The sequence below is a fragment of the Anas platyrhynchos genome, chromosome 11 (genome assembly GCF_047663525.1).
Source record: "Anas platyrhynchos isolate ZD024472 breed Pekin duck chromosome 11, IASCAAS_PekinDuck_T2T, whole genome shotgun sequence".
Lineage (NCBI taxonomy): Eukaryota > Metazoa > Chordata > Aves > Anseriformes > Anatidae > Anas > Anas platyrhynchos.
In genome coordinates, this window is record NC_092597.1 from 10,837,146 (window position 1) to 10,863,839 (window position 26,694).

The following is a 26,694-nucleotide window of genomic DNA, read 5'->3' on the forward strand; positions in this document are numbered from 1 at the left end:
AAATGCTGACAAATGCAATATACTTAGTTGTGAAAGTATGCTCCTAAACTTCATGCAGAGTAAGAATTAATAAGTTACTTCTCCTTTCACTAAGCAGTGTACTTTTGCCATTAAACTTTCTTTGGGGTGGAAAGAGTCCAAAACATAAGCATCCCTCTACTATCTTTAAAGGAGAAAACACGTGTCAATAACTATTTATTAATTTATTTAAAATCACAAATGTGATTTTAATGTGGTGCTACTGAGCAAACACATAAATACGAATATAGAATGGATCTAAATGGATCTAAAATTCAGTTTGGCATTTCCACAGTAATTCGAGTTTAATGGCATTCAGACCTGGAATTATTTTAGGCATGTCCCTGTACTGAATCATTTCCTGCCTGTCTCCTGAAGTACAAGCATTTCAGACCCTTCACTTCACGTGTCAAATTCAAGAATTCTGTATACATCTGGTGCTAGACTGGCTAAGCCCTATTCTTTCTGAAGTCAATAAAATTTCACATCATCTTAAATGGAAGCATACTTCTCACTTTAAAAATGCATAATGAGACTCAAAAGCATCTAGCTTATGAAATTTGAAAATATGCTTTTATTTACCTTCTTAAATTAATAGATTCAGAGAGTTAAATCAGCAAAACTGTTGACTGTATAATTGCATTTGTAATATATACTCTAAAATCAATCAAGATTTCATGATCAAATAGGAAGTAGTTTGCTTAAAAGATGCAGCAACTACATTATTCCCCCCCATTATTCATACACACTGTAAATAAGATTAGGATAGTAAGACAGGATACCTTTGTGACAAATTTGTGAGGTTGTATAATATCTGGAACACAAGCTGTTCCTCAAGTGTTTTCTAGTACTGGATCCTTGGGTTTGAACCCCGTTAATAATCCATGTGAATCCCATTGCATTTACATTTGTCTTCTTGTGTAATGTTTCTGACTGTTAGAGTCACTGGTGAATGTACTAGCATCATTTGCAGTCAGCCTCATTCAAATCCCGATCTCAAATATGTATTACCCTTTATCTTGTTAACATTCATGATGCTGTTCCTGGATTACCCTAAGACTAATACATTGATTTAGCAGGGAAGAGTGCTTATACCTTGATGAATGTCTTCATGTAGGAATACCTGTGGGAAAATCTGTGCTAAACAAACCATAAAATTGGAGTTTAGGATTAACTGTAAAATCAATTAAAAGACCCAGACTCACTAAGCAGCCAACATGAAAAGAATGTGGTGAGGAATTTAGCTCTCAGGAACATTCACTGATCTTATCTCCCTGCAAAACAAGAGAAAAAGGGCTACAGAAAAGATTTGGCTGGTTTGAGAACACTTTTGAGGCTAGTCATTAGCCAAGAATGAGAGATGTGCTCCACCAATGCAAAATAAGTCAGTGCTATGAATGAAAAGGGACATTTGTGACAGAGCAGGGCATCATAGTTTGGAGATATCTTCTTCCTCTTTCTGCGTTCCTTGTGTGTAGATGACTTCTCTGTTGTCTTCTCCTCTCTTTTTGCAACTAAAACAAGACAGATGTATTAAATATTTGTAATTGCAATGAAGGAAAAGCACCATTGGATATTTAATATGTGCTATTATGCATGCATGAGATTATTTTTCTCTTTACATGTGCAAATACCAGAACAACTTATTGTTACGTGTATTTCAGGAGAACATATTCTGTCTGGCAAAGTCAATGCTGATCACAAAGGGATATAAACAGGCTGTAGAAGAGTTTGTAATGTTAGTATTTTTTTCCAGAATTCAGCCTTGGTGGCAAAACAGTCTGGCTAAATGATCTCTTGTCAGTGTGGATTTCTTCCCCTTAAATAATGTGACCTTTGGGAGAGATTTTCTCTAAAACTATTCCCTTCTTGTTTCTTTTAATGTTCCAGGAAAAATATTAAAAGATTCAGAGAGCAACTAGAAGCAGCAACTCTAGCAAAAAGAACAAGAAAAAGAGACCATTGGAAAGGCAGAAAAACTGCGTATGTCAGTTATTTAGCCTATGTGCTTGTCCTGTTTAGTCTGGAAATTGCAGTCTCATTTCCTAACTGCTTGTGGGAGTAGCCGAAGTGTGATGTGTGAAGTGTAATGTTACTCTCCCAGGTACTCACATAAAACTCCCTATTTCTTGTCCCTGTATCTTTTAAGGATTTATATAAGCACTGTTAGAGTAAGTAACTATTGTGCTGTTTTTCATTAAAAAAACAGCCATTCCTACAGTAGCAGAAAGGTGGCCACTATGTCACAAAACTTGCAGCAAGGGAGTCTTAGCGATATAAACATTTTACTGAGTAAAATAGAACTACTTTGGAGTATATGATACAGGAGGAATAACACCTACTGTGATATGAAAAAAAAAAATCAAAGCTTGTAGGAAAAGATCATATCTCCCAAAGATCAAATGTTACCAGTGTAAAAACTGTTATCACTGTTCTGGGTTTCAGGGACATGAGCACTTCTTTGTATTAGAACAAAAAAAAAAAGGTTTGACTTCTTTTCCTGTAATATGGCAGCAGGACGTCTTACCTTTTCCTTTTGAATAGCCAACACGCTACTGCAAGAATGATGAGAACTCCCAGAATGCATGCTATCACAACAGAAACAACACCTAGAAGAGGGAAAACAGTACAAACCAGTTGATTTAATTTACTTGACAGCGGAGGGTTGGTCTTTAATCTGTCATAACATTTTCATTTTGCATCCTCAAATTTCCTACAGTCTGCTTACGTCCCTTTGCAGTCATGGAATGGATAATTTTGCATAGATGTATACCAGAAGGTCCCAATCTCACAACTGAATCCACAGTTTACATCATTGTCAATTTAGAGACACCTGCCAAGGTCGCAAAACCAACATGCGGGCAAAGGCATAGAAGCAATGAAGTCCAAAAAGTTTCTGGTTTATAATGTATATGACAGCATAAGCAAAAATAAAGAACTAAACCCAGGCAACTAAGGATTTTAGATTTGATGCCTGTTTTTTTTTCATAGCAGAAGGATTCCATTGAAGATGGGCAGATGAAGAGTGATGTGCTTTGTCACTGAAAATGTTGCATAAAGGCATCTAAGAAGGTAAGAATGAATTCAGGATAATACTATAAAATTAGGATAATAGTATAAATAGTTAAAAATGAGCGATCTCACATTGGCATTGAGATATTAAACATTATCATTATAATACCATTCTTGATAAAGACCTCCATATGTAATTTTAGCCATGAAAGTATTTTTAGTTATTTTGGCCTACCCTAAGATCATGAAGATGAGTATTCTTTTCTTAATTGAATTGTCATGATTCATTTACACTTTTAAATATTTTTTTCAAATGGCTATTTGAATCTAAGCAATATCAGAACTCTTTCCGAGTGAAGCTGGCAGGTTTCATGCATTCCATCTAAAAGTTTTCTGTTATTAAATAGACTTTCTCAAAAGCAGAATGGAGTTTAGCCTTACAGCATTTATCCCATTGGATGCTTTATTAATTTTAAGTCCAACTGAATAGAAAAAACGTGATTAATGGATCTGAAGAATAAATGTATTTTAGAAAAGGTGAGTTTTGCTACAGTAAATGTGCATCAAATGGACTGCAAAACATAACACCAAATAGAAAATTGTGGAACAAAACCTTGTCATTTAAAGAGGACAGGGAGAAGGAGGTTAAAGTTCATGTGTTGTATTTCTGTATGATGAAAACATCTTGGGAAATTCAGTTAGAATGTACTTCAGTTGTAATGCTAAAATCAACACTAGAGACCAGTTCCCCCTTAACTTGTGGGCAGTGGAAGGTTTCAACATTGTAGTAAGTTTCAGCTGCATGTATGTGAAGCTAATTTTATCGGAATAGATTGCTGACAAAATACGTTATAAACATGTTTGACTTTTGCTGACTAATCCTTTAAGAGTCGAGACATTTTAAAATGCAGTACTTGTTAATAGTGAGCACGAATTTAGATTTTAATTATTGGCATCCAAACATGGATGACCTAATACTTGAGTTATTTGCATTCTTGACACAAAACACAGCTCAAGGGCCCCATCTTGTGGCGTTTGGGCTCAGATGAAGATTGCAGCCTTGAGACTTGATACTGAAAAAGCAGAGACGTTGCTCTGAACAGTTTTTTTTTTTTTTTTGGCAGAGGCACAACGTTTGGAGCATGCACAACAGGATTTCTTTCACACGTGTGTAGTTGCCTGTCCCAGCCCATGGTTCTGTGTTTGGCCTCCCCTTCTCAGCAAGTGCTCTCTGTTCCTGCCTGTGGTACATCTGGCAGCATCAGGCTGGGCACTTGCAGCCAGCATCCAGGTGCACTTCAATTGTGCTTTGGCAGGAAAGCACAATTGTGCTTTTTTTTTTTTTTTTTTTTTTTTTTGAGGTGAGAGGCTGGGCCTGTGAGGGAGCTTTTGTGTCTGTAGTAGGTGGAATGTGAGATTACAGGGATGATGATTACCTTTTTTGCAATGGATAGAACATTTTGCTATGGTTCACCGATAGTCAATGAGCTTTTGTAATTAAATGTACTTAGACTGAATAGGGTTTCTATTAAAGTAGCACTGAGTAATGCCTTCTGTAGCCATAGAGACCGGCTCTTGGGTGAGAACAGCAGGGTGGGCAATAACCCGTACAATTCAGCCCTGGTAAGTCATGCCAATTTTAAGGATGTGTTGAAAATGCTTTTATAGTCGGTATCACCTCTGCAGGGGAGGTGAATAATGTAGCTTAGTAGAGGAAGAACCAAATGCTATTCTTGGGTTTGGCACTGGTTCACTGCAGCAATTTTAAGAATGTCATATCTCAGTCAAATTTGACCCCATAGATGGATACAGTAATACTTACCCTATTTCTGTGAAGTGTATGAAAATTATAGTGTCTGATTTTAAGTTATTGGGATCATGGACTGTAACTCAGTACCTTTTACTTTAAGAGTTAGTGTGATTTACAGAGAGAGAGCACACAGGTGCTGAATGGTCGGTTTAAGACCCAGGTTGAAAACTGTATTTCTCATTTCTGCCTGACCAGTCTGAATCAAAAACTCACTGGTGCACAGATGCCATTAGCAAACCAGCGCTATGCCCTTGCTCAGTCCACCAGGTATTGAATCTTGATGAATTGAGAAGAAAGAAAACGTAGAAGTTGGATCACTGGGATTCCGTATCTTAAACATGGGGTAGCTGCTTACTCCAGAACTTCTGTTACTTCAGTAAGTGTTTCTACATTGACATTGCTATAGTAAATTGTGCTTGAATTTAGGACAGATACTGCAGAGGAAGTTTTACTGTCTCAGAAACCTGGTAGCCTTATTGCAAAATTTTCTTCACTCAGAGGGTGGTGAGGCACTCGAACAGGTTGCCCAGTGAAGTTGTGGTTGCCCCATCCCTGGAGGTGTTCAAGGAAAGGTTAGAGGAGGCCCCGGGAAACCTTATCTAGTGGGTGGTATCCTTGCCTGTGGCAGGCGGGGTTGGAACTAGATGATATTTAAGGTCACTTCCAACCCAAACCACTCTATAATTCTATGAAGTCCTGATTCTGCTGCTTAAAATCATTGTATACAGTCTGACTTGAGCAGGGATTTGAAGGGAATCACTAAAATAGCCATTCTGAACACAGTTAGTTCTATAGCTGGTGATTGAGATTTGAGGTTTGGGAAGAAAGTTATAGACCTTTTCCTGATCATATAAGAATACTGCGGGGGAAGAATATTTCTAGTTGTCCATACCACAAAAGCAGAGGAAGGACCGACATACTTTAGCTCTTTCCCTTTTCCACTATTTAGTCATCATTTAGTTTACTCGAAATATTTTTAGTGCAACAAATTCTAGTTTGTGTTTTACTCTTGGGGTTATTAAGGGTTATTGATAATTTGGTAAACTTACTGGCAATTTTTTTATCTATTTTGGTTAGACAGAGAACTACTGGTGTAATTCTCATTTTAAAATTAGGTTAAATTCAGACATTCAGCAGGATAGCCTGAGAATGATAAAAATCTAACCTGCTACCATTTATACGCTTAAAGACATTTTCCCCCATATGGTAGTATTATGAGTTTAATATAGAAATGGCTTTGGAGCTCCTCTTTTTCCTAATGTAAACAAAACATAGCACTCAAATTATTGCTTAAACCTCTGTTTATATCTTTGGACTAATTGCAGAAACTTAAAATATAGTACAGGATGATACTTAGTGCCTTAACTATCTCAAAGTAGTCAAAGGTCCCAGTGAGTTTTCTGTTAAATGGATTATAAATTTTGCCTTAGAAGTAAGATTGGCCATCTTAACTTTTTATAAATTGCATGGAATGATAGAGCATATGGCCTGATTTTTCATCTGACCAGAGTCAGTGTAAATGTGTTGACTTCAGTGTTAAGATTGCCTTCATGATTTTGGGAATGTTTAAATCTGTCTTCTTAAATCCAGTTGTTTTTGAAATGTAAAGCTAAGTGTTCACTACCCAGTAAAATGAAAGCATTACCTTAAATATTTCAGGTTTGCTAAGTCTGTTTCCAGCTTTTTGGAGCCTCTAAAATGTCTATTTTCTGTTGGAATTCAGTAATGCTGGTAACAAATTAGTATCTTGAGATTGTTAAAATGAATGCTGTTTCCAAAGCTGCCTACTAACTGTTGGCTGAGACGCTTCAGTCTACTTTTTGCATTCACTTATTACAGCATTTCCATTAAGTTATTGTAAGTTCCTTATTGTGCAAGTTTACTTGGTTTTGTGTTTTTTGTTTTTTTTTTTTTTTCTTTCCCCCAAAACTTTGGGAATTAAAGCTCTAGCAGTTTGGGACTTTCTGTCCTTAGAGAATTTCAAAAAAGCAGAGGCCACTTATTTCTGAGATTTCTGTTGTGTATGCTTGCGTCATGTAATGCATTTTGCTTTACCTTTTGTGCTAGAGATATTTCCAGTCATGATACACATAGATAGGCTCTATGTGACATCAGAAATGATGTCATGGGCTTCTCTTTTGTTACTGAAAAATAAAACTGGCTTGCCAGGGTACAGACCCACTAGTGTTTCGGTTTGGGCTCCATTCCACTCAGTAGTTAACATCATGGAAACCTTGGGGAAAGTCACTTTTGTAGACCTCTATTTGCAAACTGTAAGACTTGTGTAGACAAGTAGGGTCACTGAGAACCTAAACTGAAAGGTGCTTGATAAAAAGTCTGAAGTCACATAGTTATGACTCCACTGACTGAATTTAGCTTCTTCAGCTCCTTTATTGTATATTAAACAAAAGGATATGTTATGTTGTTTCTCTGCACCTCAATATTGGGAAATATCCCATCTCTTCTTAAATTACTGTCCCTTCTTCGGTGCTGCAAGTTAAAACAGGTGTTTTTCTAGTCAGTAGCTTTCTCTAGGGTGTGCAAAATTGAGGCCTAAGAGAACCTGAAGTAGTCTGGATCTCTGAACCATACCAAAAACTCTGCATTGCCTTTAGCACTTAAGCTTGCCCTTCGTACACCTGGTCCATAAGGCCTTTTTTGAAGATCAACTATATTGTATTCTGCAGATAGAGTGGTTAATAAAATAAAGGTCAGGAGCTGCAACAGTTATGAAGTTGTAGCCTTTCTTGCTCTGGAGATGATGAAATATAGAGACCTAGTGCTGAGCTAGAGAATATAATTAAATTGTGAAGTTATGGCTTGTGGTCAGTCTGCTCAGGACTGTAAATGTTTTTTTCTCATGTAAAAGTACAGAGGAACTAAGATCTAAGTCATTAGAAATCAATGAGAGAAATGTGGTTAGGTAGCAAGGACAGAAAGATTAACATACTTATTTAAATAATTATTAAGTTACACACAATTATTCCAATACATATATATATATATTATATTATGTATTGTCATACTGTAACACTGCACAATTAAGCTTTTGAATCAGTCCATCTTTGTAAGATGGCTATTTTTTTCACTTGTAATACTAGATCATACAATACAGTGTAATGAGTTATTTTTACTTGCTAAGTTTGAGTTTCTCAAGGACCTCTTCTGATTCTCTGCAACTTCCCCCAAACAGTCTCCCAGAAATGCAATGCTGTGATTCCTTTTAAACTTGCTGTCTGCACAAAAACAGACCTGATATTACTGAGAGCCTGCAAATGAGACAAGGCCAGCTCAAGTAGCTAAGCTGACTGAAAGCGTTCAGCTGTAGAGAGCTATTTAGTGTTTGGAGTGACAGCAAATAGCTCTGCTTAGCATGACAAGGCTGAACACGTCTTCCTTCTTTTATCTCCTTCCCTTTGATCAGAAGAGTTGCTTGGTATTGGCTTGTCTGATACCTGTTGTGAAACAAAACTTTTTATATGCTCTCCAAATACGTTGCTCTCGTACAGTTGCCCATGCAACAATGCAGAAAGGGAAGAAAAGGGAACAAAGTGAACTACAGGAGAATGGAATCCCCATATTTTTGTAGTGGTTCAGGCAACGGGACCACCACATCAATATTTCAGTTTTACACAAGTTGCTGTGCTGTTTCTTTGCATAGAAGCATTTGTACAGCTTACCTTCACGGAAAGAAATAAAAACTAGTCTTTCACGAAACTCCTGAACGTTGCGGAAGTTATCGACCATTTCCAGGGGTTCTGGGTCATCACTCTCTGTGCAGTACATAGCTGTTTCCAGTGCCAGTAACTGTAACGGAATCAAACTCGCTGGGAGGGTGTGTTTGAAATTGTAGAGGTAGTCAAAGGGAAAAGGATACATTAAATAATACTTGAAAGTCTTTCATGGCCTGTGAGCTAAATAGAGAATGATGTGTAAACAGTGTGACACCCCAGAAGCCCCCACCTGTATTTTTTCTTTTTCCCCACATTCTGATAAAATTAACTCCTGCTTAGTAATTATCTGACAGGAAAATTGGATGGGAGTAAACATGGTGGCCCTTTGATCTTCTTCTCCTTAGAACAGTCAAAATCCTAAGCAATATTAAAAGTTATTTCATGAAAGAACTCTCTGCTTTGTGAAATAAATTATCTGCGTGGACAAAGTTAAGAATGGACTTTCATCACAGGGAGGACACAGTAATTAAATCTCATATTAAATCTGATATTAACATTGTTTTTCCTTGTGCTTATAGCCAGGTAAACTGGAAGGTAGCAATTTGGAGTTTATATAAATCTGTCCACCTGAAAACAAAAAAAAAGTTAATTAGGTGAGCATAAAAAAGTTAAATTGGAGAAAAGTCAGGGAATTCAGGCTTGACAAATAATACATCACATGCTTTTTGGAAATTCAACATCTACCCAACTTATCATACCTAAGGTAGTCAGCACTGAAAAACCTAGGGTCTAGGGTTTAGGGTTCAGACATGAAACCTTGACAAAAATGATTTGGTAGTGACTCAGGGGAAGACTCAAGGCAGGGAGCAAGTATATAATGAAAACAGAAATAAATCTTACTTTACTGTGATTTTTCAAGCTGATACTGTTAGAAATAGCTAAGCAGTTGGCTGTCATTTATTTATTTTGGTCAACTGAAAATGTGCCAGCTACACAGAGAATAGGATATTCGTTCAAGTCAGTTCTGTGATGTGATGTGCTTCCCACCTAAAGGATTTTAGCAATGGTCACTTTCCAGTTTTTATAGGAAAGTAAGAGAAATCCAGGATATTAAAATATGCATTACTGTGCCCTAGCAAACATCAACCAGGAAAATACATGTTGTATTTAAACTTGCCTGCTCTTGTGAAATTTTAACAGGGTGTCGGAAGACTGTCCAGAGAACGCTAGGGTAGCAAGGAGGAGTTGTCAGGGATCCTTCATAGCGATAGTACTCGTCTGGTCTGTCAGGAAGCAGTTCTTGAATATTGAAACCAGGAACTTGGACCATCTGATCTAAAATAGAGGATTTGTATTAAATGCTGAATCATTGCTATGTGGACTGCCTCCAGTGAAGCAATTTTGCTTTTCAATAAGCAGAGTGCTTTCAGTCATGTCACTAAGAAAAGAATCCATTTTAATTGAGATGATTCCAGTTTAAATAGGAAATAGTTTCTTAGGTTTCCTATATACAAATCATCTTGGATACCAAATCAGAATTTTGTAACATGACCTGTGGCCATGTTAACCAAACAACACCATGTGCAGAAAGTAAAGCTCACATGGTGTAACAGATGCGTGTATCATGCTAGCCATACTCTCTTCCGAGAAATGCATTGAATTTATTTTTTTTAAGTCATATAGTTCATGACTGGTTTGCCTGGGATTCCTGGTCTGTTTTTTCAGCTGATTATGTCCCTCTCAGAGTGATCTGATATCTCAATTCAATATAGCCACTCACCTTTGTATTTCACGTTCTGGAAGTGCCTGAAGATCTTTTCATATGATGGGTTGAAGGGTCCAATCTGTAATGAGAAGACGGTTAACAGCTGTGCAAATCATTGTGGTCTGAATATTAATCTTCGCTTCTGCACACAGCAGCTAGCAGTATTTGAAGAATTCTTGCGTAAGGGAAGCATGTACAATGCCTGGATATTCATTTACTAGAATTACTCTTTTTGCTAATAATGCTTGTAGTCTCTCAGTGGCTATTAAAGCTGCTCTGTTAAGCTCATGCCTTAATAACTACAGTGTAGACCTCTAGTGTGCTCTTGAAAGACATGATTGCCTGTTCAGTGTGCAGCGCAAAGGAAGAGTAACCATTTCCTTTGAAAACAGACAGAAATTCTCAACTGACAGGCTTCTCAGATCATCTGCTGGTTTCTAGTCAAAGCCACATTTTTCCACTCACAAACGTTTTTTAGTCTGCTGCTCCTCACAGGCCAAGAAGATAATGAATGACAGTGTTGGTACTGCAGGGCCACTGGCAAGGACAGTAACTCAACTGTCAAGCAAGACTGTGTTTTTCAACTGCTCCCAGCAGCTTTTCGTCTAATAATCAGTGCCTTTTTTATGAATTTTTGGTACTTAGCAACCCCTCTGACAAGCAGGCATAGTGTACTGGTGTCCTTATATCAACTGTAAAAGCCACCAGCTGCCTGAACATTTTTCAGAGACCTAATCTGCAGAATTAACAACATTCCCTTATTTGATTTTAAATACTTTTAAATACTTTTCCTAAGTCGTGACTTAGGAAAAGGAAAACAAACAAACAGAATCCCCAGTATAATATGAAGTTCTCTGAAACTTTTCACTTTTCACAGCTGCAACTTCCAAATGAACTGAAATTCAACACTAAATTATTTTCAAAGTCAGAACTGCTAGGAAGTGAGCTTGGGTAACATTCATTAGTATTAGAGCTTTGTCTGCTAACTAGAATGTTTCCACTTTTTTTCAATGGAAGTGTGAAAACGTGGGTATTTTCAGGCTTTGAGTAAGATATTTTTTATGCTGGAGAAAATCCACACATTTAAAAATCATCTTTATAGTTAATTCTTATAATTAAGACTCGTAATCATCAAGAAAATAGAGAATTAAAAATGTACAAGCTTGTCAAAAATTTCCCTTAAGATCATTATTGCCTTTAATTGCCTATTTGTGGAGCTTTAGAGTGGAAAATTGGAAACTTGTCCTGTCATCTTAAAAAAGACACTGGATTTGCTTGTTTATAATTTTGTGTTGCTACTGTAATCTGTGATTCAAAGAATCTAGGAAGCTTGCATCCTGAAAATGATAGTCACATCCTAATTCCATGTACTTGCCAAAGCCAGGATTGTGTCTGCCTGTGCCCCTCTGCGGAGCTAAAACTGTTGCATACTACACTAGGCAGTTTTTTTGAGTAAGTAGGTTTGAAATTCACAGTTGTCTATTGTTTGATAATCTCTAATAATTCATAGTTTGTAAATGAATGCAAAAATGGCTTCAACATCTGAAGTTAATTTACTGGAAAGCATTTAGAATTGTCACAATTCCTCTTTTCTTAAAATTTGTACCTATTATCTATGTGCTAACGGAATCTGCCTCCTCCCCCCCCCCACCCTTAAACAGAAAAAGAGGAACATCTGTCCAGCTGCAAAGCTGTTAAATAATCTAGCTATTTTTTTTACTTTAAAGTTCTCTGGCAACTTAATGACTGAAAGCTTGTTAAAAAATAAAAACCCACCACCTTGTATCCTACCTCAAGAAGGATGGCCAAAACTGCCAGCCCATCTGCTTTGTCCATTGCTGCTGTTACATCTGGATATTTCTCAGAGTTATAATGTACAATATGCAGCTACAAAGAAGGAGAGACAATGTTATGGCAATGTTTGGGGCATGGTAACATAGTTACTTTACAATCCAAAAAGACCAGTGCCGCCATCTCAGGCTAAGACATTACGATGGCATTCTTCAGTGGTTTCTGGGTATAGTGTTAAGATCTTTAATAGAGAAAAGCAAAATTTCCAGAGCTCCCACTCTCAGACCCTCTTTGGCTATTACCCATCCTGTCTACGTGACTGGGGGGGTGGGGAGGGAAGATTGATTGCTTTGTCTTCAAGGCATCCTGGTTGTAGTACTAGCACTAGTAATTTTTTTTTTTCTGAAAAAGTAGTATTTCATTTAATCATTTTGAGGTAAATATCCAGCTGGTACTGCTTTTCAAAATCTATTCCCAAATCCATAATTTAGTATGAGGAAAGATAAATAGTTCTTCACCAAATTGAAGAAGGTGAGCTAAGTTAGAGGAAGAACATTTCAAAATGTTGTTTAAACCAAGCCAAGCAGCGTTGTACGGCCAAAAGATACATGTTTTACAGAGAAGTACCTAGGTGTCAAATATACAACAATTTGCTTGAAATTATTTAGGAGACCAAGTGCCAGTCCTCAGTTTAGAATATAATTCCTTGACTTGTGGCATATTTATGAAAGTTCCTGGAAGCCTATCTTACTTGCATGTATGCATAACATTTTAGTATACACCTAGACCATAAATTCTTGAATCAAAACCTTTCAGCCTTTTCCAGTCATATACCAAAGGTAGAGAAACAGTGTAAGAACACTGTAATACCACAGGTGAAGAAACTAAAACAGTGGGACTTACACAGCTTTGTTTCTTTCCCTGAGTTCAGCTTGTCTTACCTCTGCTGCAAAATGCTTCCCACTGACTGTGTGCTCTGAGCCTTCTGACTTGTTTCTGTTTCCCCAGTGTAGGTGAAGTTGAGATGCAGTGTATTCAAAAGGGAGATTTCTGAGGTGCATAGTAGGCGACAGATACATTTTCACTGTAAGCAGATCAAAACCAGATGGGATGAAACGATAACACAGCTCTTAAGCGCAGGGCAAGTAAAACTACTATGTCTAAACGTATTACATAAAGAATGAATGAAGCAGAATAACTATTAGATTCTTACCTCTGAATCCACCTTAGGCTGTAGGTAGGAACTAAACCCTTCAGTTGTCTTTAATCCTTTCTAGGCAATTTAGGAAAATTTAGAATATTCCTTTTTCCCATTTTCTTGAACTAAAGGAGTTCACTGTGAAAATTGTTGTTAATAGAGATCTTTCTCCTCCTTCCTTCTTCAAATGCAAAATTATTTCATCTTTATTAAAAAGGAAGTTACTGAAGCAAAACTTAGGTTCATGTGCCTTGTTTCAGTCCTCATATGGAGGTTAAAAATGGTTTAATAAATTAAAATTGCTCATGATATCTTTAAACTGTTGTTATATTCAACTTCTCTGTCTATTGATGTTCCCTCAGGAGCATGTGGCAAAAACAAACTACTATTCTCTCCCTCCCTTCCCCTTCCCTAGTCAAACCCAGAGTATTGCTGCCAAGCAGCAAGGTGATTATAGACATAAATTATTAGCATTTCCTCTCTCAACGTGGTGGAAGCGAGGCTTTGGTGTGCTGAAAAACAAACCTTCTTTCTGCTTGCTAATGCTGTCTTGTGTGGAACACAACCTGGGTTATTTCTTGTGTAGAATTAGAGAAGAAATGGAGATGTTCTTTGTTGTCATTGTTTAGTTGAGAAGTTTGGTACTTCATAAAGCAATGATTTGTATAAAGAAAAGATCAATTGCAAAGCAATTTTCTTGTTTTTCAATGTGAATGCAGTTTGTCTGAAACATCCCAGGTGTGTTTTTCAGGGAAAACAAGGCTCAAAACCTTAATGAAGGAGCAGCTGCAAACCTATGCATTTTCCTGCTAGCTAGAAAGCTTTTCTCGAGGTCTGCTGTTTTCAGTCTAGCTGAAGTAGGTAATTGTATCTGGATTGTCTGGCAGTGAAACAGATTAGTTTTGTGTAGAAATGACTGATATGACAATACTAAGTATCCTACTGATTTCTTCTCTAGCCAGAAGAGAAGGTAACAGCAGATGGTGTAATGGACGCTCTAACAAAGAACTAATTTTTCATTACTCACAGCAATTAAGGTTTGTATCTGAGTGAAGTTTCTAGAGAGCGAGGGTCACGTGTCCCCTGCCTTCTAGGAGAGCGCTTACCTTAGAATCAATTCCTGTTTTAGGAAGATGAGTTTACTGAGAGGGGGTTATTTTTTATTATTATTTAATTATTTTTATTTTTTTGTCTTGACTTTTATTAGGCGGTGATTAGACTTGCTTTTGGGCCTAGTTCTGAAAATCTTGATGGCATAGGCAGTACTAGGAACTTCCATTTTACTGTGTCACTCTTACATGAGGGACAGGCTGCCAGTGTTCCTCTTTTGTCTGTACCTGCTCTCTTGTCTCTACCTGCTCTCTGGCACTGTTAAAATACACAATGATAATGTTTTCTTGTCTATCTATTGATCATTTAGATTGGCCTAATACATTCAACTGTGCCAGTACAATCTTTCATTCAGGGCCAAGAAAGTTTCTTAAAAAAAGGTTTGCAAGGAAAGTGTGTTCCAGCCATTCCTAGTCTAAAACAAGCTGCTTTAGACTTGGTTTCTAGTGGGAGAAACTATTCAGGGGGAAAACGTGACCTGTGCCCTAGGGGATTGGTCCTTACTTGGAGAATAGGCATATGATATTGTACAGAGCAGGTTCACCCCACTGAAAGAATGAGGAAAAAGAGAAGCGTGCACTTCAAGCATCTTTTAACAAAGCATGCCAGAGAAGAGCTGAGGCAGAGGCCATTTTTTAACACAGGTTCTTTTGATACTTACCCAATAGAGGAGGATATAAAGAAGGCCCTTATACTTGGTCATATTGACATGACATGAAATACTGCATTGATATGGTAGATATTGCAGACCTTGATGAGACTGTCTCTTCTCTGCTTTTACCTCCTATACAGACGCTTTTACTACTGTGGTGCAAGGCATGTTTGTAAACTTTTTCTAATTATTTTTCAGTCTTCTAATCTATTTGTTTTATCCTACACTAAAGGAAGTTTCTACCTCAAGTCAGAGGAACAGAATGGTGCTTTTTTTCATGTAACTCAACTAAGCCGCTTTGATTAGAATATCAAAGACCCGTTGCACCCATATTTTATCAGCTTATCTCTTCCTAATAGAATCACAAAGTCTGTTTTGGAGCACTTCAACCAAAGTAGGAATTAAAGCTTTCAAAAGCATGAAATTAATTTTGACGTGCCTAGAGTTGATTGAAAAAAACACAGTTTTTTGATTCTGCTTATAGCAAATCTAGTATATTTGCAAGTTTCCTTAACCTGTTCTCTGGATTTGTGTTTCTGATTAGAAGGTTTCATAATCACAGCTTAATTTCAACTGATAATCAAAGTAGTTTATCCATGAAGTTAAAAATTACAAACTCCAGCAACTCTTTGCTTCATAATTGCTGACTGTCACTGAGATCCCTTACCTGAATGACCATTATTGGTCAGTGTAAACCGGTCGGTGGAGGGCACATTATAGCCTATGAATTCTAAAGGTGAGAGATTAGAATCATACTGGAGAATATCTCTGTGAAAATCTATCGGTGATTGAAATACTCCCCCACAGAATGGATATTTCTTCGGCCAGGCCTTCTCTCCATCAGGACCTGTGTAAGTTAACAAAGAGGCATATTTGTCAAGCCTTAGCTATCTAGTTATTGTCCCCCCTCACTCCACTCCTGATCCAGCTCTGGTCCAACACTTATAAAAGGAGCCTTTGCTGAATTTTAAAGACTCTTTTTTTCTTTAACTTTTCTCAATTCGATGTTTCTAGTAGGCCACTTGATAGAAAAGGGACAAATAACCATAGCGATGCATTTGCTGGCAGAGGAAGTACCAGTAAAAGTCTCATGTAGAGAGACTTTAATCTTGATTTTTGACATCCTCAGCTACCATTTTATGTAACACTGCACCAGTGGAGAGCTGCAAGTGTGGTAGCTCCCCAGATTAAACCTACAGGCAAGGCCATCATAGCCAGCCATAGTGCCTCCGACCCTCTAATGCTGGTATTGTTTCCCTTCAAAGTCTAGAAGAATGACAAGTAGAGTATGTATCTATGACAGCATTAAGATTATTTACTGACATGAATGAATTTTCCCTATAAAAGTTACAGGCATATGCATGCTAATATGTCAATTCCTGTTTTCTGAAGAGAATTTCTGGAAGTGACTTCATGTTTGCAGAGGGAGGTTTTCATACTTTCCAACACACAGAAAACTGGATTTCTATGAACTTTTCCTTATCATACAAACTGCCAAGCTCTATCTAGCAATACTGCATAATCCACAGTAAGAAGCTAACTTGCAAAAATGGAAAGTGTTGCGGTAATTTGACCTGTAATAACTTGTTCAAACTCCTGCAAAACTTCTTTCATCACAGCTTTTTGCCCTAGGCAATTTCTACAAGGAATTGATAATATCAAGAGATTTTTAGTTGTACGTTTTATTTAATTGCTTATTAATAGTACCAGCTGTTCACAAGCTGTAAGCTGGGACTGTTTGGATTTCAATTCCAGAAGATGTACTCACAATTTGCGTTGCTCCCTAATACTGAAGATTTATTGCAATTCTTTCTAAGGCAGGAAGATCTTTGGGGATCACCCAGCCTGACCTATGTAAGAGAGGCTATTGGATCTCCTTGGATTAATTACTACTTTAATGAGGCTATATCATTCAGAAAGAGAAGGACAGTCTTTCTTGAAACATTGCAGGTAAAGATAATTCATTAATGCCCAATGGACATTAACTCTCCCTGGCAGCTTGCTTGTCACTGTGTGTTTGTCTAGCTTTGACTTCTTTTAGAAATTGAAGAGCCTTCTGTTAGTATACTTGTGTTCATCATGGAAGTACTTATAACATAGAGGACATAGGTTCTCTCTTCTCTTAAATAAATAGTTCCTTGACTATTTATTTATTTGTTTATCTATTTTGTTAGAGGGCTTCTTTTCCAAACCTGGAATATTTATTGTTACTTTTTTGAAGCCTCTCCAATATGTTAATATCTTCCCTGAAATGTGGATGCCAGAATCTAATGCTAGATCAGGTCATCAGTGGTAAAACAAGTTCAGATCTTCTCTGAGGGAAAATCAACTGTCCTTTTTTTTTTTTAACATAAAAGAGATGCTTCCAAGGATATTGATAGTGGAGGTGAATCTGAAGTTCTGGTGCTCAAAGAATGACTTACTTCCTCCTTAGAGCTCTTTAATCAAGGCATAGGTTAGCACATGACGTTTTTTGCAGTGTGGATACTCAGACTCAGTCAGTACTTTTCAGTATAAATAGGCTTTGATGTTGCTGTAACTTAGATCTTTGACTCCACTGCCAATCACTTTAATTTCTTTCCTCTTTGATCTGTGTGATGATATCTTAAAGTTATTTGCAAATCTTTTTAAAAGCTAATAAATGTTATGCTGACACTACAGAAAACTGGATACTGTCCTTTAGATGTGTTTTGGCAGTTCACTGATCCATCAAGATGAACATAGATTCCATACTATGGGATATATATACTCAAGGATATTTCCCAGTAATGTATATATCAGAACATACTGTGAAATGATAGTTTCTTGAGGTTGAAACTTGACGTGCCAGACAATGACACTGAAATCTAACACTTTCCAGAAAACTAAAACTACAGCAATGTCAGAAAAAATTGGGAGAAGCCTTTATTGTAATTAGACTCCAGTGCTTTTAAAAGACTTGGGTTTTCTGTGCATTGATAAGGTAGTGGGTATCCAAGAAGACTTTAATATAATACAAAACATAATTCTGGAGACTTGGTAATTAAATTAATAATTTTAAATTGGTTTTTAATTTATGCATAACATAGAACCCTAGTCCCAGCCAGTGGAAACCACATCGTGAAGTACCAACTGCATTTTCTGTACTATGTCTGGATGAATTGAATGCCTTTAATAGTTGGCAGCAGTGTATGGGAATTTCCACACTAACATTAGCAGTTCAGAAGGGAAACAGTCTTTGCTATAAAATTCTGTAGATACTGCAGTCTTTATGTACCTTAATCTTTACTAGCTGTTACCCTTTCCTTGCCATAAATCTGCAAATCTACCTACAGGCCTCTAAACTTCAGCAGTTTTTACTTATTTCATACTTCTGCTCAATTAAAAAGAAAACAAAACTTTTTTTTTGGTACAAAACCATTTGTTTTAGAAATTCTGCCTTTTTGTCACATGGTCTTTCTAATTCTAGTGCTTCAAAACTCCTGTCTTAAAGAGCTGAGCTCACTGTAGCTTGGTTTTGCATAGATGAAATTGTGATTTCCATGGTAGATAAACCCCACAGCTGGAAGACATTTCTCAGCCAGCTCTGTTGAAAATTAATGTTTGATTGTGAAATATATTTTCCTTGCTCTGTGCCAGCATATTTAGAAAAATTCAGTGGAAATCACTATGTGTTTATAGAGGTTCTGATCAATACTGAATAAAGAACAGTATGTGGATGCGGTAAGATTGGCCTGTAAGACAAGTTTCATAAGGTATTAACATAAAAAGCATTGCAAACATATCTTACTGTTCAATTTCCCACTTTTGTGACAACAATTACGACCAAGGGGAAGACCCAGGGACCTCAGATGATGTTTGCTGCCCTGAGGGTCTTGTCAGCACTGTGCCAGCAGAGTGGTAATTGTGCCATGGGCCTGTCCAATCCAACTAATGCTAGCACGTAGCTCTTGAAGTGAGCAAATTAAAGTATGGAGTTGTCGGTATGGGTAGAAGTATGACCCCTCTTGCTCCCACTGCTCCTGGTGCAGCTATGAGTGCTCTCTGCTATAGGGTACTTGCATGCTCAGGTTGTTCAAATCCAGCTTGTGCACTGTCTCCTTTTACATAAGTTTCCAGGGCCACGTTCCCTTACCACACTGTAAATTACCCTGAGCCTCACCATGTCCTCATGGCTATTTTATAAAAGATGCCTGTAAATGAAATTGTAGTAAGTCTCTGGACTTACACAGTGAGCTGGGTGAAATACCCTCAGTACCCACACTGCAGGTATCCATTTTATCATACCCTTTGACAACTGCTAGCTTTCTGCACGCTTAAGCCTTTAGCCAGCTCCACAGCCCTAGTGCTGGTAAGTGATGCAGGACAGATGATCCTTTAGGGACAACAGTGCTTGTGGGATTTGCATGTTAGCTGACCAGAAAAAAGAATAAAATGGGTTTATGAGACACCAGTGTTACCAGCAGGGTTTTTGCTGTGATGCTCAAGCTTCTCATGGGAGATCCAAGTTCTCATAATCTGTAGTGAATTAGGTAGTAAAATGCATTGGGTCAGTAACACGGGGAATGTCTTTGCTATATTGCAGCCATGCAAAGCACTCTGCCCATTTTCTGCCAGCTGGAAGCTGTACAGCTGCAGTTGGCCCAGGGCTGAGTGAAGGCTGAGAATCTGGGCTCGGTGCCGCAGTAACATGACCACATGGTTTCCATTTCACTCAAAGCGCAGGCAGAGCTCAGTCATACCATTCTGTACATAGCCAGTATGTGCAGATCTTCCACATGCGTGTCTAGAGGGAAGCTCGTGAGGTAAAGGGATTGCCAAGAGCTGTAGCTGTCTCTGCTAGTCCTCCATTCAAGTGCTATATGAGAAAATCTGTGAATGTTCTACTGCATTCACAAACACTGGCATTTCTCAAGGGAAGAGGGACGTGTCTTAGCACAGGTTTTCAGCACCTCAGTGAATTTAAGTTGGAATATTTGGCAACAATAAAACCAAAGACTTTGTAAGTTTAATTAGCCTAATGTCTGTTAACAACAGTTCTTGTGTCTGTGTTGTAGCATGAGGTTGTCTTTTCCCATGCTAAAGCACATTAGTAATTCTGCTGGTACTATTCTTTAAAACTTCACTGTAAAACTAGTTTCCTCCCTTCTAGCTGCTTGTGTACTCTAAGGAGTGATTATGGTTCTTCGATTTCGTTCCACTCTGCTAATATTAAGGGAGAAAGCCAGAATCCAAAGAATTGAAGCTCAGCTCTCTAATTCTAGAAGTTGGCACCTGAATTTCTCCTCTGACCTTTACCTTGTACCTTGACACTCATCTTGAGATCAGCTTGCACTGACTGTAGTGGCTTGACTTCCTTTCTGTTTCTGTTGGCTTAATTTTAGTGGGAGGCATTGCAAAGTATTGCAAGGATAAAAGTAAATAGTGGAAGGTGAAGGCTGCCATGAAGAAAAAAGGTCAGTGGGAGAGTATGAAGGAGAGGCTTCTTTCTGGCTTTGACTGCAGTGTATTTTTCTCTGTGCAGAGCAATGTTCTACCTCTGTTTTTTTCCTGATATATGAAAAGAAGAATTCTGTACATTTAAATTGCCATTTTGATTTTTTGAAGTTGCTGTTATATGTTTTTTTTAGATAGATTTAAAAAGCAGTAGTTGAAGGAAAAAAATAAAAATCTCTGTTGTGAACCATCTCTGTATCCTGCAGTACATGTGAGAAATCAAACTGCAACGTGGAAGTGCTTAGCATGAACTCATGAATTTGGGCACTGAGAATAACATACTCTGAAAAATACACTGGTATCAAAATTTCCCAGAAAGGGAGAAGTAACTAATTTAAACCTGCATTACCCTGGGAAGAAGGACAGAACTACTTTGCTGGTAGTAAAAGTGTTGATTTCCCTACTAACTGGCAGGGCTAGTTTCCTCTGCTTGCTGCTGGCAAGGTGGAAAACCCAGGCATTTGTTATTCAAAGTATGCTAAGCCTTTTTGCTAAATGAGAATATGAAATCTATGTTCATGTACTAGCGGTTAGATTAATACCTGTAGACGTGCAACTGACAATTTTTGTTTTGCTTATGTGAAGTGAGTCAGGTAAACTGGAGCACAGCCAAAGGGAGTAGTTGGAAACAGCAAATTAAATCTTGGGGTTGTCTTTGGGCAGCACCAAAAGCTTCTCTGTGGGCTTGTGGTGTATAAAACACAGCACTGAATGGGGAAATACTGGTCAGAGGATTTGTTCTCTTAAATCTCTAGGAAATTCTTCCTGAGCAGCCATCAGACCCTTCAGGCTTAGTATCTGACTTAAAGGACTAGTGTACAAACCAGCACTGCTTTCCCAAATATTATTTATTCTACTTTATTCACTTGAGGGCAGGGAGAGGTACACTCTTTGCAGAGCTGGGCTGAAATGTGCTGCTGCTCTGTGGCAGATGGGGAAACAGAGGGCTCTGGGCAACCTCTGCAGTTGCGTGGCCTGTCTTAGCCTGCTGAGATTCCTGTCATTCAGCAAGACAACGCAGAACCCAGTAACTAACTCTCAATCACCCAAATACTAAGCCTGATGGACGGATAAGGTGGATCCAAACCTGGGTAAAGATAGTGAACCTAGTAGGTTCTCACCAGAATAAATTCGGCACATTTTCCTTAAAATAGGGAACATACCCATGACTTAGCATGCACAAATTAGTTAGTACTTACCAATATAAGACCATTTTGACCCTGTTTAAAAACAAACAAAACATTAGTGTGAATATTTGAAATTGGGGTTGCTCTGTTAATTAAAGAAATTGCCACTTAAACCCATGTACCGAAATATGCAGTACTTTTATACGTTTTTCTAGTTCCAGATGTTGAGCAAAACATAAAATTTTTCAAAGGTTATGAACCCAACTCACCAGAATTGTGACTAGAATTATTCCTGTGATCCTACCCATAGCATTTAACTTTCTTGTAGTCACGTGAATCCTGGACCCAAACTCTTGTCACTTTTTTCTGTTTTGAATAGCCACAGACTATATGTAGGCATCCCTGTTGGTTTTTTTTTTTTGGTTTGTTTTTGTTTTTCTGGTTAGGTAAACAAGCAATATAAGTGATGTGTAATTATCATCAAACCCCCATATACCTGGCTGAGAAGTTTGAAAGACATCAGGGGTTTGCCAGGTGCTGCACTGAGATATCATGGACAGTCCTTTCTGCACAGCTGCTCTAGGATTTGCCAACAGAAACATACAGGAAATAGATGGACTTTGAAAAAAGGGGATATGATAAATGAAACAACATAACTCAGGAGATCCTGGGGTTTCCAGTGAGTATTAAAATGATCAATGATCAATACTCCTCCACTGCTTAAGGAGCTGAACTTGGAACAGTGTCTTTGCATGCCTTTTGAAATATGAAAATTTCACTTACTTAAATGCTCTTTTAAATTTTATTCTGTTTTTTGTCCTGAAACCTCCTTACAGTCATTCAGCTTGCTATGTAATTACAGGAGCTTGTGCTGACAGACCTGAACAATTGTGGTTATCAGGCAATGCAGATCCTTACTCACTGAAAATGTAACTTTATTTCTGCTTCATAAACAGTTCTGAATTATGAATTTTGCAAACACTCAGTGCGTTCATGTGTGTCTGTGCACACACAGGCAGGCAAATATTTATTCTTAGATGCACGTCTGCTCAGTACGTGAAGATTTGCTTGAATTTGTTGTACTCTGCAGTGTACTCACAGACAGAGCTCTTCACTAAAGAACGTGGTGTGAAATGTTTGGGATTAATTTGTTGGGATGTGCAAAACAGCTGCTCATAGCTCTTTTGTATCAAAGTGTGCTGGAAGCACTGAGCTCTGTGGTTCCAGTTTGTCAGACCATTGGGCTTGCTCTTTTACGCTGGAATTTTCAAAATGAGGTCTGTGTAATCATCCTGGCTGAAGTCCCTAGGTTCCTTGTGGAGGAGAATTCGTGCCCTGTCTTAGATTACAGCATGAGAAACCTCATTCTCTTCTCCCCTTACGTCTGCACGGGATTACCTCTTACCTAGGTTTTTGAGGGGTCCTTGTGTCCTGTGGTCAGCAAGTTGTATAGGCACCACTTGCATAAAGATAGTAACCAACTGTCAACACATTTTAGAAATTCCCACATCTTCATCTGAGCAGGGTTTGAATAAATATCAGTTTAACTAAAATAGCTAGTCTCCACTCCTGCTGCTATTTCACACTAAAATGTGTATGAAATATCAAAACTCTTTCTCTCCATATACATATATATATTATAGTCTAGAACAACCTTAAACAATATATTTCAAAGATATTTGATATTTTGGGGTTTTATGCAAAATAAAATAAATAAAAGCTTTAAATCTTTTGCCAAATGGAATTTTCCTCAGCCTGTGAGTGTCTTTGATCTGTAATTTTGCCTTTACTGATGAGCACAATAATAGCAACTACTATAGGTAAGGCTAAGGAACATGTTGCATTTACTTCATCTAACTTAGATCAGGAGATGAACAGATCCCAGAGAGCAGAATCTTTGTTTTTGTCTGAATGAACATGTCAGAGCTGCAAAAGGAATTTGCTGCCGTCCTCAGACTGTGAGCAAGGTTGATAATAAAATTAGAATGAGGCAGAATGTCACACAGTCTCCCAAATTTGGACAGAAGTCTGATTCACATCTAGAAGGGTACTAACTATAAACAGCTCCGTACTTGTGGGAGCTCTCCTGCCGCTTTGTTCATGCTGGGATGAGTGCTGAATAGTAACTGTTACATGCCCATGCATGGCAGAGAAGCCTTCTCTATTGTCAGAGGCATCATTCTGGAAAGCACCAAGCTCCAGAAACCTATGCCCTTCAAATGGGAGATTCTGCTAAAGAATATAGCTTTTTTTTTTTTTTTTTCAGAGGAAATATACCTGAAATAACAAGCTGACCTGAAAAGTTTGAAATTCCCTCCTGAGTAGCTCATGCTGAAAACCTGGAAAAATGCTTCTCCTGGCAGAGCTCTGTAAAATCCTGACTGCTCTGGATTACATTTGAGCCTTCAGGATTTTCCTTTCATGAATATACGTGCTGAGTAAGTCCTCTCACACAGCCCTATATTATGATTCTCCCTCATATCCTATAATTACACTAGGGGAATTATAATCAGCTTGAATGGATGAAAATTAACTCCTAAAAAGAGAGCAAGGAGCACTGACCTCCTGGTCTGTTTAAATATAAGACAATGAAGTCTAGTATGTGAGAAATGGGGCACTTGACAGGGATTGCTTTCTTTTTGTCTGGTTTAAAAATAAATGGGGCAGAGGGAAAGATGCCACGCTTCCACTAACTCAGGGAAAGACCAGTCTCCATTTTATGAGAAACAAAAAGATCACAAAGTAAGGCATACTGAGCACGCAAAAAGTCTGTAACACAAACAAAATCAGAAGACATTTATTTTTTCTTTAATTTCTCAGAACAGGTGTTCTGATATATAAAATAAGGATGCTAACTCCAAACTGCAGAGTGCAACAATATACAAGTTAGAGCATGCTACTGAAATAGTAATTTTTAAAGCCTTAATTTTCTGCATACTTTAGATGCCCAAAGTTAAGAGTCACAATAAAATAGAAAGCCAAAAGACTTTACCATTCAACGGCGCTGGTAGTGAGAGTTGTATCTTCAGGAAGAGAATAAGCACCGTAGTGAGTATGACTCTACTGAAGCTCTTGGCTGACATCTCAAGGATAGACTTGTAATATTCCAACAGGTCACAGATTCTGTACTCTGAAGAGACTCCCTTGTAAATATCTGGTAAACTGCAGAAAGCACATATAAAGAGCTTCTGCTAGTGACTTAATGCCCTTCTTTTTCCCTGTCTCTCTCTCCCTCCTTTTAGGTCTTCTTTTTATAAAGCTCCTCAGCCTCATCCCAAAACAAATGATGTAATCAGACCTGCCTCTAGGTCACAGCACCCTCAGAAAACTGATCACCTCCTTGATTACCCCAGTTTTACTGAGCTTCTGAGAGGACAGACTCCAGCACTTAGAAAGGAAATTTAAATGTGGAACTGCAGAAATTATTTAGCAGAGACACAAATGCTTACAAGACATGTCCTTTGCTTTTAGGGACCAGACCACAGTAGAGTTTTTTTAGCCTATTTCAGAGTGGCTCCCTCAACTCCCATTTTTGGATCAGTGTGATTTTAGCATAAAGGGCCACTGTGAGAACTCGAAGGAGGGGAAGCTAATGGAGGGAAAGAGAGGTGAGGCTGTGTGGGGGACTGTTAATACTCAGATGGACCATGGACACTTCCCAGAAGAAAACATCTAGCTTGTCAGGAAGAGATTTTTTTTTTTTTTTTTTTTTTTAAGCTGAAAGCTCTTGGAACTGAGAGAGCATATGAAACAGGGAGAAATGAAAATTCATGAAGAAACAACCCCAAAGGCTGATGTTATGTTCAGGACATGTATGGAGAGGGGTAGAGAGGAGAACAGGGTATAGGTGATGTCCTCTTCTGAAGGTGATTGAGGAATAACCTCTTAAACTGAATGCACCATGGATAGCTGAGGAGGGGAAGGAGGGATTGGAGAGACTCTTGGTAGTTTCAGTTAAATGCATTATCATTTATAGCTGTTATTAACCACTTACAATGTCCTAGTAGCAACCATACAGCATGTATTTGTTTTGATTGTTCAAACTCAATTTTCAGCATTTTTATCGACTGCTGTTTAAATGTTTAGTATTATTAGACTTACTCATTTTTTTCCTACCGTCATTCACAAGGCTTTTACAGGGAAAGGAAAGCTTCCTGGAGCATGGCTCAATTCTACCTAGATCCTAGATAGGTACCTGTTGAAGAGCATGATTCTGGCATATTGGGGCTATTTATCTGTAGCCCTACCCAACCCAGGCATGCAGAGGCAGGCTGCAGACCGCAGCAGCAAATGATGAATGGCTTATATTCTTTTAGAAAGTAGCTGTCTTTGAGTACGGGTCCTCTCTCATACTTATTCTTAGTATTTTGTAAATCTAGATTGTAGTAGCTGATTCTGCTTGCTTTGTTTCAGCCAGATGTAATCTAGAGGGAGAGGGTGTGAGCTATAGGAAAGATGTTTTTAACACAGCTTTTTAATCGCCATTGCCCAAAAGAGAAGGATGTAATCTGTCTACTGTGTTTGTATAGAGGAACATGCTGAGTCTGTTGAGGTTTCTGTAGAAGAAATTGTTTTGTCACCAGCCTTACCATGTCTGACAACCTGTTTCACAAGCTGCTAAGACTGGTATCAGTAACAGCTGAAGATGACATCCTCTGCAAAATGACTCTCTTGTGTAGTAGGGTGTGGACTGAGCTATCTGCCAGACATATATCCCCTTCTTCCTCTTTTCTGCCCATGTTCTTGAAAAGTCCGCTACGCTTAAGTATGCTCTGAATCTTACAGTCTCCATCAGCTCTCTTTTTACATCTTTACATACTACACTTCTCCTGGCCCAGTTTCTGCTGTAATTTGGCTTGACATCATCAGGAGGAATTCAGGACAGTGCTCATGCTTTCGAGGCTAGCTGGGTAGAAAATGCTTTGCTTGCAAAATACAAACCCTCGCCCCCCTTTAACAAGCAAACAAACAAACTCCAACACCTCCCTGAAACAGCTGACACAGTTTCGTGCTTGTATTCTATGCAAACCACACAGGGCTTGCCATGTGATTCTATCTTTAT

The 26,694-nt window shown here is 38.2% G+C and overlaps 2 protein-coding genes across 4 annotated transcripts in view; one reads left to right on the forward strand and one right to left on the reverse strand.

Annotated features, from left to right (window-relative positions):
• Nucleotides 1-31: 31 nt before the first annotated feature.
• CA12 (carbonic anhydrase 12) lies at nucleotides 32-24,918 on the reverse strand. Of its 2 annotated transcripts, XM_005027988.6 has the most exons (10): nucleotides 24,625-24,912; nucleotides 21,705-21,725; nucleotides 15,698-15,877; nucleotides 13,012-13,154; nucleotides 12,071-12,166; nucleotides 10,295-10,358; nucleotides 9,692-9,849; nucleotides 8,521-8,647; nucleotides 2,546-2,627; nucleotides 43-1,532 (listed from the first exon to the last, which is right to left on the reverse strand). In XM_005027988.6, exons 1-10 carry the CDS (start codon nucleotides 24,713-24,715, stop codon nucleotides 1,448-1,450), a joined length of 1,047 nt encoding a protein of 348 aa, XP_005028045.1. In that variant the 5' UTR covers nucleotides 24,716-24,912; the 3' UTR covers nucleotides 43-1,447. The 2 variants fall into 2 exon arrangements, with proteins under 2 accessions (XP_012962743.1, XP_005028045.1); XM_013107289.5 differs by lacking the exon at nucleotides 15,698-15,877 and having other exon boundaries at nucleotides 32-1,532; nucleotides 24,625-24,918.
• The window catches only part of USP3 (ubiquitin specific peptidase 3), an 85,883-nt gene continuing 63,595 nt past the window's right edge, over nucleotides 4,407-26,694 (forward strand). The window contains exon 1 of one of the 2 annotated variants that reach the window (XM_013107286.5): nucleotides 4,407-5,216. In XM_013107286.5, the coding sequence (XP_012962740.1) occupies nucleotide 5,216 (1 nt within the window). In that variant the 5' untranslated portion in view covers nucleotides 4,407-5,215. Of the gene's footprint in view, nucleotides 5,217-22,259; nucleotides 22,312-26,694 lie in introns of those variants that run through there. The other variant, XM_072043220.1, reaches the window with a different exon arrangement.

Coding starts and splice junctions, on each gene's coding strand:
- CA12 (XM_005027988.6), bottom strand. CDS start 24,715: ATGTCAGCCAAGAGCTTCAGTAGAGTCATACTCACTACGGTGCTTATT. Junction 10,359..12,070: donor TTTTGGCCATCCTTCTTGAG/GTAGGATACAAG, acceptor TTCTCATTACAG/ATTGGACCCTTCAACCCATC. Junction 2,628..8,520: donor TTTTATTTCTTTCCGTGAAG/GTAAGCTGTACA, acceptor TCCCTCTTCTAG/GTGTTGTTTCTGTTGTGATA.